At 44.3% G+C, this 13,861-nt stretch overlaps 1 protein-coding gene across 1 annotated transcript in view; it reads right to left on the minus strand.

Annotated features, from left to right (window-relative positions):
* Nucleotides 1-996: 996 nt before the first annotated feature.
* Nucleotides 997-13,861, minus strand: part of WDFY1 (WD repeat and FYVE domain containing 1) — a 51,442-nt gene continuing 38,577 nt past the window's right edge. Inside the window, exons 8-12 of the mRNA XM_020877717.2 lie at nucleotides 13,684-13,789; nucleotides 9,086-9,187; nucleotides 7,294-7,424; nucleotides 5,608-5,716; nucleotides 997-4,573 (exon numbers count right to left, since the gene is read on the minus strand). Coding sequence (XP_020733376.1) covers nucleotides 4,514-4,573; nucleotides 5,608-5,716; nucleotides 7,294-7,424; nucleotides 9,086-9,187; nucleotides 13,684-13,789 — 508 coding nt within the window. The 3' untranslated portion in view covers nucleotides 997-4,513. The remainder of the gene's footprint in view (nucleotides 4,574-5,607; nucleotides 5,717-7,293; nucleotides 7,425-9,085; nucleotides 9,188-13,683; nucleotides 13,790-13,861) is intronic.

The raw sequence follows: 13,861 nt of genomic DNA on the forward strand, positions 1-13,861 counted from the left end.
GACTCTGCAGCCGCTGATGAGGCTAACAGGGGGCACTACTTCTGGGCATGGGGCAAACTCTCCAAACTACATCAGGTGGGGCAAGAAGGCAGGCACCCCTTAACAACAGGTCTATAAGTGTGTGTCCTGCATGTATACATGCATTTAAACAAAAAAGCAAAAATGCTGGGAAGATATATAGCATAAATTTAACAGCGGTTTCTCTAGGTGGTTGCATTAAAGGGTTTAAAAATAAATATTTTAAATACTTTTTTTGGTATTATCTTTTTATTTTCCTTTTATTAAATTGTAATAAACATTATATTTTTTTCTTTGGCCACGCCACACACTTTGTGGGATTGTAGCTCCCGGACCAGGGAGGTAACCAGGGCCCCTGACAGGGACAGCTCTGAGTCTGATCCACCAGACCACCAGGGAACTGCCAATAAACATTCTGATGATGAGAGAAAATAAACCTTTGGTTCTTTAAAAAAAAAAAAAAACCCTCAATAAACTGCTGTTCTGATCTCTAAATCAACCCCCTAATCAGCTAAGCCGACAACTCTGTTCTCCCGGATCTGAATCATCCTGTGTTTCTTGCAAAAAACTGAGCTGTCTGCGAGGGGACCCAGGGCAGGGCTCATGCTGTCTCCACGAGGCTCAGGGCTCTCAGGGGGCCTGGGTATCCTGAGCAATCTCACTCCAGGGCCTCATAAACTTCAAGACAGATCATACCTACTTCCTTTATACCAAACCCCCATTACATGCTGGCACATTAAGGCAGGCGTGTGCCTTATAAAGAAGGCATGTGCTTTTGAGTCAGACGGACAGATAAGATCCACTTGGTCTTCTCATTTGTAAAATGGAGAAAACAGTGCCTTGCAGAAGTGTCACCAGGACTGAAGAGTATGAAGTTGGCAGGACAGCCAGCACACAGGCAGCACTGAACTCACGGTGGCTGCTCCTGCTGCGCTGTGTCCAGGTCAAACAGAACAAAAGCTAAATTAAACAACAGGGTAACAAGCAAGGAACACTTTATTGTATGCATGTTCTCAAAAAAACCACAAAAACAGAACCCACAAACAGGAGCAAAGAGCAAAGGTTTCTAGCTCTCTGGGACACACAGGGCACCCTATTTTATAGAAACACAGCTAGTAGTACAAGACAAAATGTACTAATCAACATTGCCCTTTGCCTCCCTAGTCAAAAAAGTCTAGAGAGAAAAACACTTTAAATTGTGTTCTAACATAAATTTGTTGCACAATTAAACATCAACTTACTCAAAGATATTGGGTAGTAAACTGCAGAAAATAGAGTAGGCATTCAATGATCTGCTCACAATTAACAATTAAGCAATAGACACACAAATACAGCATGTATTACTTATTTGTTAAACTTCACATTTATAATGAGCAGACGGTTTATCATTAATAGTAACGGGTTTCTTACATTTTAAAGGATACCAGATCCAGGAATGAAGTAGGAAGTAATTAATGAAAACTGATTTTAGAAAATAACTCCTTGAATCTGAGCCACTGTGGTTTTATTCCATACTCAGGCCAGTTTCAACAGTTTAAATCTGTAGGTACTAACGAACTGAATGCTGTAGGGGGAGAACAAAGTGACACCACCCTCTAAAGTATAAAGCAGTATGTTTCGTTTATGGCCTCTAGGCAGCAGGACAGAACTAAGACACAGTAAACAGATTTACAGTGTAATGAATGGTCTGCTTCCATCTAATGCTATAAGAGTATATTCCTATCACTTCCACTAATAAAGAGCAATTTTAAAACACGTTTAGAATGAAGAATTGGCAAGTCTTGATCACGAACCTTTTGTTGTTGTTCAGTCACTAGGTCGTGTCCCACCCTGCGACCCCACGCATACTAGATCTAAACAAAAAGATCTTCTCTTAACATTCTGTTCTTCGTGATCCCCAAGAGGGACTCTGCAGGAGTATTCAGGAATGGAAAAACTGGTAAACCATTATTTGAAGAACTATATAATGTAAATGACACGTTTAAGAGTAATGCAGTCAAAATAAGGCAATAACCAGAAGTCTAACTATACTCTCTGTGCCAATCACTAAAATTTTTACCCACTTCTATAAAAAATATTACCCCATTTACTACCTTGTGTGTGACAGAGACAAGGCAAGCCTACCATATGTATGTTTAAAACGAAAAATGGCAGTAAGCTCTGGGGGAAAGAAAATATATTGAAACTTTCTCCTTTCCTTTTCCAGGTACCTGGCTCCAATTCTTTCTGACACAGACCTCTCCCTCTTGACTTATGTTAGCTTCACCCCTAAGGAGGCGCTGGATCAGCCTTACGCTCTCTGTGAAACATTAGGTTTTTCATTAGGAATCTTTTAAAATTAAAAAAAGTAAAAAAGCTATGGTATATCCTTGACAGCTACGGAACTGCTCAGGCCACCACAGACATCATAAAGTCACATTTTACAGAGGCTGAAGGAAAGCAAAACCGTCGTGGAGCATTCTTCAGCATGGCAAGTAGTTCATATTCTCTTTTTCTTTCAGGACTTCAGAGAAACCCCAGCATAGCACCTGTGTATGTATGAGCTGAACCATTAACTAAACTAAGCTGAGATTCAACACTACTGTTCAAGTTACCACCACTCGATTTTCCTCCTGGATTATGTCAGCAACACACATTCTGCAAAGGGCCTAAGGCAAGTTTTTGAAAGAAAACATCTTTTTCAGGTGATATAACACAAAAATTACAAGAAGCAACAAAACCCTTATTTCTGAAGGCAAGTCAACGTCTACTGGAGATCATTCTAGAACATGATGACCTGACCTCCTTTCCTAATTTGTGCCACTAGCCATTAAGACATCTTAACTGCCTGTCTTAAACTGTTATTAAAAACACATTTTCATTAACAACTGTTATTTAAAACTGTTTAGTCCCTTAGTTACGTCACACAGAATGATGCTGTCTTGGTTTGATCCCCTAAAAGCAATGCAGTAGTATTTTTCTATATCCATTAGTAAGACTAACAAAAATACTGCGGCTATCTATTTTAAAATCTATCCTTAAAATGATCCTAAAGTAACAAGACACATGATCTGCCATTGAAGTGAAGTCGCCCAGTCGTGTCTGACACTTTGCGACTCCATGGACCAGGGGGTCCTCAGTCCATGGGATTTTCCAGGCAAGAATACTGGAGTGGGTTGCCATTTCCTTCTCCAGGGGGTCTTCCCGACCCAGGGATCGAACCCGGGTCTCCCGCATTGTAGGTAGGCAGACGCTTTACCATCTGAGCTACCAGGGAAGCCTGATCTGCCATTAAAAACAAATAAATATTTAATATTAAAAGACAGGCTCCCCATTTCCTACCTATTCCCCAATCCTGGTACTAAGTGGCCAAAAACTTTTAAATTAAAATGCCACGTGATAGCAAGAGATTTTGCTAACTGTTCTGGGAGTAACTTACAAGTTGGGAATACCTGTGCAGGACCGTGCTAATAGTCACTGCTCTGGGTTACCGATTTCTTCCTATGAAATAAGTTGTAACTAAAAGTCAACCTAGTTTAAAAAGCTTTGGAGTTCTCTTCTGAGGTGTCTACTGAAGTGTCACGGTATTTACAGGGGCTCATCTTGGGCTGCAAATAGACTGTGTCTTTCAGGAGGACTGGGCTGTTCCACGGAGCGGGCTGCTCGTTTCCCATCCCAGTCACGCTGGTAGCTGGGTTTGCCATTACTCATCCCTAGCTGCAATGAGGAAGAAGTCAGGCGGCTTGTGCAAGTCCCGTGTTAACAGCACCATAGAGACGTCTTGTCCTCAGAGCACATCTGGGGGACAGGGAAGGGTACGGACTCCCTTGGTCAGTAGAGACGCCATACCGCTCACGTGGTGACAACCGTAAGGGTCCGCCCACGGCACGCTGGCTGGGACGGGAAACTGAAGCGGACCACACATTAAGTGTAGACACTGCACCACCTGGAGAGGACAGGTTCCTTGAAGAGGTCTGTCAGTGGCCAGGGGTGGGGAATATTCACAGACGCCAGTGGACGAGGAGGGTCTCTGGGTTCCTAAGACCCCTGCACCACCCCCCCCCCGAGAGAGAACGCAAGTCCTCCTCCCTGGAGTCCCTGCTCTGACCGCGGAGATGCGCAGGAGCCCCCGCGCGCCCGGCAAGTCTGGGGGGAGGGGAGTGTGTTTGCACTTGGAATTGCTTGAAGAAACTTCTAGGCTTTAACTCTTTAGTTCAGTGTTTTTCTTCTGAAACTCTCGTGTGCTAAATTAGCATCTCGGCACACATCAGCTCACCGCTCGCAGGACATCTCGCTCAAGTAACTCCACTCCTCGGGGACCCGCTACGTCGGTCCCCACGGATAGTTCCACAAATGCCCAAAAACACACGTTCACGTTTTGTTCTTTATAAAAATGCTGATTTCTTTTTTAGTGGCTGGCTGTCCCTCCACGTGACAGGGACTGTGGAGCTAGAGGGAAGCGTCGTGTGTGGGGGAAGGCGGCCGCCGCGAAGACTCAGACCCCGCCGGCCCCGCATCAGTGTGGAGAGAAGCCGGTGGCCAAACTGCAGCCCACCACAGGCGTCATGTCCCAAATCTGCAAGAGAAGGAGGGGGAGGACCTGGAGAGGCAGCGCCGGCCACGCGGTCCCTGGGAGGACAGACAGCTGGGACACTGGCCAGCGGTCAAGACACACAACTCATCCTCTTCTTTCCCCATAAAACCTTCTGGAGGTTTACACAGTGACAAGGCAATGTGGTTGGCTAAAACATAAAAAAATGCTTATAGGCAGTATTTCTCTCAACACCTGCAAATTACATCATAATAATGTTTCACTACAATTTACTTTTATTTTGAATAAAAAGCCCACTGGGAAAAAGCCCACTTTTTAAATTATGAAACAAATTATGACAGTTTTACAGGGCTTCTCAGGTGGCTCAGTGGTAAAAGAATCGACCTGTCAAAGCAGGAGCCACAGGAGACATGGGCTCAATTCCTGGCTTGGGAAGATCCCTTGGAGGGGAAATGGCACCCCACTCCAGTATTCCTGCTGGGATAATTCCACAGACAGAGGAGCCTGGCGGGCTACAGTCCACGGGGTCGCAAACCACTCGAGACAGCTGAGCAACTGAGCACATAGGCATGCACAGCAGTTTTGAAACTCAAGAGTGGTACTGAGGATAAAGCGCTCACACTCAGCTTCTGTGTTACTCACTCAGGGATTTAACACAGGGAAGTACGGTTATTTCTTATAAATGGGGAGTATTCTATCCAGGATAAAGGACCATTAGCCAAGGAAGGAGTGACCAGAGAAAGAGGTCAGCTAAGGCCAGGCAGTGCGAGGGAAGACCCTGGGGCCCGCTCAGGGCAGATGGTGACAGAGGGGTGGCAGGCCCTCACCAGCTTACTTGGAGAGACTGAGACAGTGGAGGGAGACCCCACTGGACTGAGCTGCCGGGAACGGCATGGAAACTCACAAACATGCAATTTGTTAGCCACGGCTTTCACTTGGCCATGGGGAGTTCATCCAAGGGAAGGCGAGCTTGTCCATCAGAACTGCCTTACACACTCACAGCGTGTCGGTGGAGCAGTCTGCACGGAGGTGCTAATTGGGACAATTAGGCGGCTTACCTTCACCACGCGGTCGGTCCCGCAGGTTACCATCAGGCCCCTAGCGACGTCCATGGACATGTGGGAGATGTTATGTTTTCCTTCGTGGAAGGTTGCTAGAGATGTCCGACTGGCAGAGAGAGAAGAGAGGCCATTTAGACTCATCCGACGGTTCCTGGAGCTGAGGATGAGTCCTCTTAGCAACATAAAGGAAATATTTACAGTAACAGTGTCAAAATTTGCTCCCCAAAATGTGGCTACGCTTCTGAAAACCAACTATAATTAAAGGATGACACAAAGCCTAAGTTGCAGGACTGGTTTTCGGGGTTTTTTTGGTCTTTCTGTTTGATTTTGGTTGTGCCGTACGACTTCAGGGATCTCAGTTATTCAACCAGGGACTGAACTTGCACCCTCAGTGGTGAGAGCAGAGGTCTAACCACTGGACCCCCAGGGGATTTCCACAAGCAGTTTTATAAAGGATTTTCTAAAATTCCCAAAATATTTGATTTTTTTTTAGTGGACAGGCTGGTACATTCCTAGACATCAGAACGAGAACCTTTAACAGAGAAGAGGAACTACTCTGCACGAGATCACAGGCTGCAGGCTCCCCGCGAATCCAGGTCGGAGAGGCAGTGCCACCCCCGGGTGCTGACCCTCACTCTGCTCCGAAGCCTGCGCCCTGGCCCCATCACCAGCTTGCTGACCACACCAGCCTTCCTACTTGGGCATCCACCAAGGTGTGCCTGGCTACTGCTTTCCAAGATGATTCAAAAAGGAGCAGAAGTGGAGAAGGAAATGGCACCCCACTCCAGTATTCTAGACTAGAATATCCCATGGACAGAGGAGACTGAAGGGCTATGGTCCATGGGGTCACGAAGAGGTAGACACAACTTAGCAACTTAGCACACATAGCTGAAATTAACACACCAAAATAACTCAACTGCATTTCAATAAAATACATTTTTTAAAAAAAGGAGCAAGAGAAAATGCTGGTCCTGCCTTCATGGATCTGTCTGATTCAGGACTGAATGGGGGACAGATGTGTCTTGTACACAGTTATTTAAGCACAGATCGCTAGGTCAGACTTCATGCAGGAAAGAAGGTGGGTCTCCAGGGTTTTCCCACTAATAAAACGCTCATGAGTGTGAGTACAGGTTGAAGCTGGGATGCCTCTGAGAGTGCCCGCTCAGCCACCCAGCAGTGTGCACACAGCCTTGACCCTCACCGCACTCTGAGGGGCTCGGGGGCTCAGACACGGCCACTCACGGCCTGAGAAGTCTGACCAGCATCATTCCTCAAAGTGTTTGGGAGAAACTTGTCCTAAGTCACAAATCCAGGGCAGAATCCTCTCCTTAGAAACTGTTTATGAGAGATAAAAGATCAATACAGTTGATCCCTGGACAACACAGATTCAAACTGCACCGATCCACTTATATCCGGACTTTTTTTCTAGTAAATATAACAGTGCTAAATGATCTGCAGATCCGTGGATAAGAGGGTCTAAGTTATGCCCAGATTTTTACACCCAGTCAGACCCAGAGGGTCTAAGGTATACCCAGCTACACCCAACTTTCAGTTGTACCCAGATTTTCCACTGCATGGAGGACAGGACCCTAACCATTGTGTACGGGCGGACTGTGCACCCGTGTCATTTCCCGGGCTCTCCCGCTGCAGATGAACACACAGTAGACAGAGACAGGCACTCACTCCTCGTCCTTGATGGAGTCGTAGCAGGAATCGCAGACTCGGACCTGGAACTCGAAGCCCATGACGGGGTAGCTGGAGCGCTTGCTGCTGCACTTGCCACAGACAGCCTGCCCGCACTTCCGGCAGTGATGCTTCCAGAAGGAGGGAGGGAAAGGGGGCGTTAACCTCTTGCTTTAAGGTACGTGGTTTCCCTTCAGAGTAGGGGAATGGGATTGGGGATGATATGCCCTGAATGATACTGTGAAGTCACTTCAGTCGTGTCTAACTCTTTGTGACCCCATGGACTGTAGGCCGCCAGGCTCTTCTGTCCATAGGACTCTCCAGGCAAGATAATGGAGTAGGTTGCCATTCCCTTCTCCAGTTCTTGAATTATAATCAGCCTTAATTCAATCTATCAATTAACATGCCAAAGGCAAATGATTTCAACACTTTCAAGGATTTCCAAATATCCTTGCTTTGTTATTGGTCAAAACTGACTTTTATTCATTTATACTTTCAGCCTAGATGACAACAAACAACGTTAAAACCAAGTTCAAGCTCATTTAGGAACCCAAATGGCTAGACTTTGGGAAGGAAAAACTGATTCTTACTAACAAAAAAAAAGTTTAGAAGTAAAGTTTTAAATGTAATTTGCCCTCATTAAGAAACAAATATCCATTATCATGTTTTGCTATTTCTTTTACTCTTTCAAATTATGATTCTGCAAATGAGCTTCAAGAACATTCCAAAATAGTCCAGCTATTATCACTATTTTATATATATATATATATATATTTTTTTAAACCACTAAAATTTTGTAACCCATACCTTCCCATGCTCTTCTATTAGCTGTTAACTCATAAGATTAAAATTAATTCTCCATGTTTCCTTTGAAGTAAGGACTACTTCACCCACCAGTTACTACCAGCCATATGTTGTGAGAACAAGGCTAAAGACAGAATATTGCTACAATTTCTGAGCATTAGAATGTTATGAGTGATAAAATAATTCCTACACTGGAAGTCTTATATCTGACCATGTTGTAGAGTAGCTTCACAAGTAAAAGTTTATTGACACACACAAACTTTCCACCAATTCCTCAGAGAGGGTACAACCCATAAGAAAAGCATTTAAATTGGCATTCCTTTTTCACTTGCCTGCACAAATTCACATTCAATCTGAGTGAGTGGCTACCTTCAAGGCTGCTGTAAAACTATGCTTTTTGTAGAACTTTAGTATTACATGAATACCTAGTGGTGAGAGCTTCCTTAAACTCTACAGGCTATCTGGAACATGTTTCTTCAATTAATTTACAAAATTAAAAAACAGTACATACTGAAACATGCTAAACAGAATTGCTCCAAGTACACTCACATGGAACAATCTAAAATTCTTACTGTCAGAGTATTCCAGTGAAGGCTGATCTGTTACTTTTTTATCTGTTCATGGAAGTTTAAGGCTTAGAGGTCGAGTTCATTCTGACTTTGTGCTGGGCTGGTACAAACACTGAGTTTAACAAGCAACGGCCCTAAACTCAGAGCTCTTTCATCCATTTACAAATAGGCTCTGAGGGTTTTCTGGATATCCCTGATTTTCCAGTGCAGGATGAGCGATAGCATACTTTGGGAAAGTTAAGTCTCACTGTTACCCCAGGAAAGATCTACTCATATTTGTCACACGATGGTGACATCACAAATGTAGGAATTAACAGTACTCATCAGGAAAAGTGTGATTCCAAATAAAATGTTAGACCGATCATATAAATAACAAAACACGTGACTAACACAGTGACAGCTGGATGCCAGCTACTCACCTGTCTCAATCCCAGTGTCTTTGTGTCCCACATCTGCTTAATATTCCAGAAAAAGGGCTGCTCACATTTCTGACAAGAATCACTTTCCAACCACTGAGGAGCCTGGGGGAGGAGAAAGTCAGACCCAACATCAGAGCTTATTTATACCGAGTTTTCAGAAATTAATACAACAGTTCTAGACCTCACAGGGGTTCTCCCCCCACTTTTTTTTTTAAATTTCTCTATAGCTGTTTCCATATTTATTCAATATTATGTTTGTGTTTTGAGTAATCTTTGCCATTTTAACAATGTTTTCAAGATTGTTTAATTTTAGATTGTTCAACCTATAGACAGGAGGGAGGAATTCAATTTGCATTATGAACTCTTAAGAGTTATCCTTGCATATTTGACCTCAATCACTTGGCATCATATACATGCAATAAAAATAGAAAATACTCTAAAATTATACCAAAGATCATGAAGTTAGGAATAATCTTTTATTGATTGTGAAAGTTAAAAAGTGAGTATCCCTAATTCTTTGTTTCCTATTGCATCAAAACCTTTGGCTTTCCTATTTCTTATTTTAGATATGGCACTGGAAGTATTTCTACATAAGACAGCCATTACAAAAGTCTTCCTGGAGTGGGGGTGAAGGCACCCACAAACAGAATGAAGCAGTCTAAGACAGAAGAGCCCTCTGTAAATGACTGGGGCAATGCTGCAGGTGGGAAGGGAGGACAGAAAGAGCGAAGAGGAAATACATTCCCACGTGACAAGGTTACTACCCGATGTAGAACTGCTCGTTTCTGTGATCAGGGAAGAGAGAAGGGGGGCTGAGAACCCTGCCTGTGAACAGCGTCCCTCAGGGAAAACCCGTGACACAATGGGGCCTGCTGCCAACACCCCAGGAACGTCAAATTGCAGTGGAAGGAAAACAGGGCCGCTGGGTCTTAGCTTGTGACACAGGCCAGTGTAACTCCAGCAACACCACCCATATGCAGACCAGTCGCATGGAACAATCAGCGCAAAAACATCTTCATGGCAGCGATACTCAAGTATGAGTACACAATGGGTAAGGCTGTGAGCATTAAATGCGTCATTTGCAGGGCTTTGCCCAGTGCCTGGTATACGGCAAGTGCCACATAAGTCCACCAGAGTGCCAAGGGGTTTGTTTTGCTTCATTCTCAACAACCCTAGGAGATGCAGAGCAACATTCTCTCAGTTTTACAGGTAAAGACACTGTGGCTCAGAGACTGAAGCGACTGTCCATGGTTGGTCAATGGGTGGAGCTCCCAGGAGATGCAGGACTCCAGCCCACACCTTTGCGCTTGTCCACTGCTCTCCACACAGCCTCCAGACATGGTCCTCTGTACTTCAACAGGGTCTCCAAACATGTTTCTGGAGTATGACAACCAATGGGACTGAATTCCTGCCCTCAGGAAGCATAATTCTGTCTAAGGGTTAGGGAAGAATATCATTTTGCTGAGCTGGATGGGACAGGGACACACGGAAAGAAAAATATGCTTAGAATAATCAAATAACGGACAAAAAACTCAGAAATAAATAGACTTTTTGGGAACTATTTTAATATAAGAAATAACCATAATTCTTTTAATAGGATTAAGTGTTATGGTATAAGCTCTCATAAACCATTCTACTGAATGCTCATTCTCTAAGGAGAAAAAGCTTTCTTTTGTGCTGAGAAGAGCAAAAGAGAACATTATTCAAGTATTCTGACTATTGCATTCTCTTTTCTAAATCTTGTTCCATCTGCCTAACCTGGACAAAGATGATGTAATAAGAAAACTGCAGGGCACTGATAATCTGTTTTGCACTAATGTATAAAATATTTCTCATTCTGTAATCAACTAGCTCCAAATACAATTTTCTTCGTGTGGATTTATTATGGCTACTTGCTCATTTATGTTTCTTGCCTCCTTCCAAAAAGGAGTCCTTCGATTACAATCTGGCAGAGACTGTCTGCTTCCAACCTGCCTGTGTGGTGGCCGACAGCCACTGTGGGTTGGAAACGCCCCAGTCAGTGTTTCCAGGTGACTCAGAAAGAAATTCCCAGCAAGGACTGTGGGGCTAGAGAATCTGGGGTTAATCTTCCCAGCCGGTGCCTAAGGAAGTCCTACAAATTGTAGAAAACCCTAAAGCAAGGTCAGAATCTCAATATACCAGAGGCTGCTTACTTTTGCATTTATATTTACTCAGTTGGTAAAAACAAAACAACAACCAAACCAAAAAATCCTACTAAAAATATTGCATCATTTTGACAGAATTTTCTTTCCCACCAACACTGTCAACCACTGAGACAGTGTTACCAGCCAGTGTGCACATGATTTGGGATAATTGTCCGTAAGTGATTCAGAGGAAAAGAGTGTCCCCCACCCCCATCCCACAGGAAGCACCTTGAATGAGTGGCCCCCCAAAAGAAGATGGGACTCTTTCTTTCCCTAGAGAAAGAAAGATAACCTCACACTCACATAACCTTGGAGGTAGGAACCCTGCTTCTACTTTCCACTTCTAAAACGACTTAGCAAGGATGAGAACAGCGGATTGAAATCCAAGTAACTAAACCCTTACAAGAGCTGCTAGTAGCATCAGGCCCAGATGGTCTCCTCCCTCCTGATTCACGGAACACATCCTCTCCCCACCCTCCCCGAGTTTCCTGCTCTCTCAGAATTAGACTGAAGAGCAACAAGTCTAGGAAACAGCCTGGCGTACTGCAGTGCATGGGGCTGCAAAGAGTCGGACACGACTGAGTGACTGAACTGAACTGAGAAAACAGCGTGGTACACTAGCCGCTGATGTTGCATCAAGCTAGAAGATGACAAATACATAACCCAGTTCAGATAAACCTTTGCAAAGGCAGCATTACACATTCTGCAATTCTGAGTCAATTTTACATATGTTTAATAACAAGTTATTCTAAGCCTTACCAAAACGCTTTCTAGAAAATTCAAACAGAGAAATTGACCAGCAGACATGCCATCAAGATTTCCTCTACTTGACTTGTCTTACAAGGTCAGTAAAAAACTAGCCATCAGGACTTCTCCAGATTACGAACGAAATTTTATTATTTATAGGGTAATCTATTTCCTTCATGGGATTGCAAGTTTCTGGCAGGCAAGAATCTTTATGTATAGAGCACAGTAATCATAAAGTCTGGAAGTGTAATATCTGTAAAGTAATGTCACTGGGTTTTGTTTTTTGTTTTTTAATAGATTGAATCCCTCTGATTATGTCCCCGAGGGGATGCTAAAGATCAACTGTATTCAGGGAGAATCAGACTCGCAAGCAATCAGAGGTGACACAAAGCAGCTTGTGCAGGGCTTGTGGGGAACGCTGCGTTCACGCCTGGCATCCGCTGCCGTGGGCAGCAAGCTGACCTTCATGCTGTGTAAAGGACAGCACTTGGAACATATCATATAACATCACAGTATGTATTGTTTTTGACTAGCTGCTCAATTGTGCAATCCCATAGACTGTAGCCCTCCAGGCTCCTCTGTCCATGGGATTTTCCAGGCAAGAATACTGGAGTGGGTTGCCACTTCCTTCTCCAGGGGATCTTCCTGACCCAGGGATCAAACCTGTGTCTCCTGCATTGGCAGGCGGATTCTTTACCACTGAGCCACCTGGGAAGCCCTGTCACAATATGTACCACAATACAATATCATTTACGAGGTATATGTGCCTAAGTCTCCAGACTTTAGGGCCACCGTTTAGGTAATCAAGAAATGCTTCTGAAGTTAAACCATAAGTCCCTAACCCCCCTCACAAAAGAATCTTCTTTGGAATCAACGCCACTCTCTACATCACAGGTTGTAGACATCACTTGGAAAAGGCAGATAATACCTATGCTGGTAAAGATGAGAATGGAAATCCTGCATGGAAATCATCTGACAACATCTATAAAAAGCCTTAAGAATGTACATAACCTTGACCCTAAGGGTCTATTTTCAGAATTTTGTCTGAAATAAATAATTGAACAATCACACAATGACAAGGTCAAAAATGTTCACTGCAGCATTATTTAAAATAGGAAAAAAAAGAGATTGTTTATAGTGTCTGTCTAAATAACTGGAAGAGAGCTGAGAAGTCATCTCATTCAATTATTTCACTTGATGGAAGAAGGAACGGAGACGAGGAAATTAAGGCACTTAAACTCAGGTCTCCTGAAAAGAACACTAGAGTGACACGGACTCAGTGAGACAGAACTCGTGGAAAATAAAAACAGAGACTGGGGAAATACTTTCCCAGATGAGCTATGTCCCTGGTGAGTGTCTCGGGGATCCCATGACAGGTGTGGAGCAGCACCTTGGAGCTCCTGTCTGCAATCCACTCCCTGGATGGGCTGGACTGTCTCCAGCATCCTCTCCATGAACTTCCCTGTGAAAATCAGCCTAAATGCCCCATGTGTGTACTGCGTGTCCCTATGGAAACACTCCAGTGAGTGGGGGACACAGTGACTGACACGCAGGACCTCGCTGGACAACAACCAGTAAGCACAGCGGTGAGGGGCTGGGACTGCCTGCATCTTCAGCCAAAGGGTGGAAAACCAAGAGGCGGGTTGTGGGACCTCCCCGGGTCAACCCTGCCTCGCTCTCTCTTACCTCTTCTCTGCTAACGTCCATGTTCCACACTGCAATTCCACCATCCGAGGAACAGGAGACCAGCTGCCGCGTGAGCTGAAGGTAGCACAGCGCCTGCACCTTGTCACTGCAAACACACAGCAGTCACTGTCTCAAACTGGGAACACACGCACTGTCTTCACGCAGGCTCCAATGTCTC

The sequence above is a fragment of the Odocoileus virginianus genome, chromosome 30 (assembly GCF_023699985.2).
Source record: "Odocoileus virginianus isolate 20LAN1187 ecotype Illinois chromosome 30, Ovbor_1.2, whole genome shotgun sequence".
Taxonomy (NCBI): domain Eukaryota; kingdom Metazoa; phylum Chordata; class Mammalia; order Artiodactyla; family Cervidae; genus Odocoileus; species Odocoileus virginianus.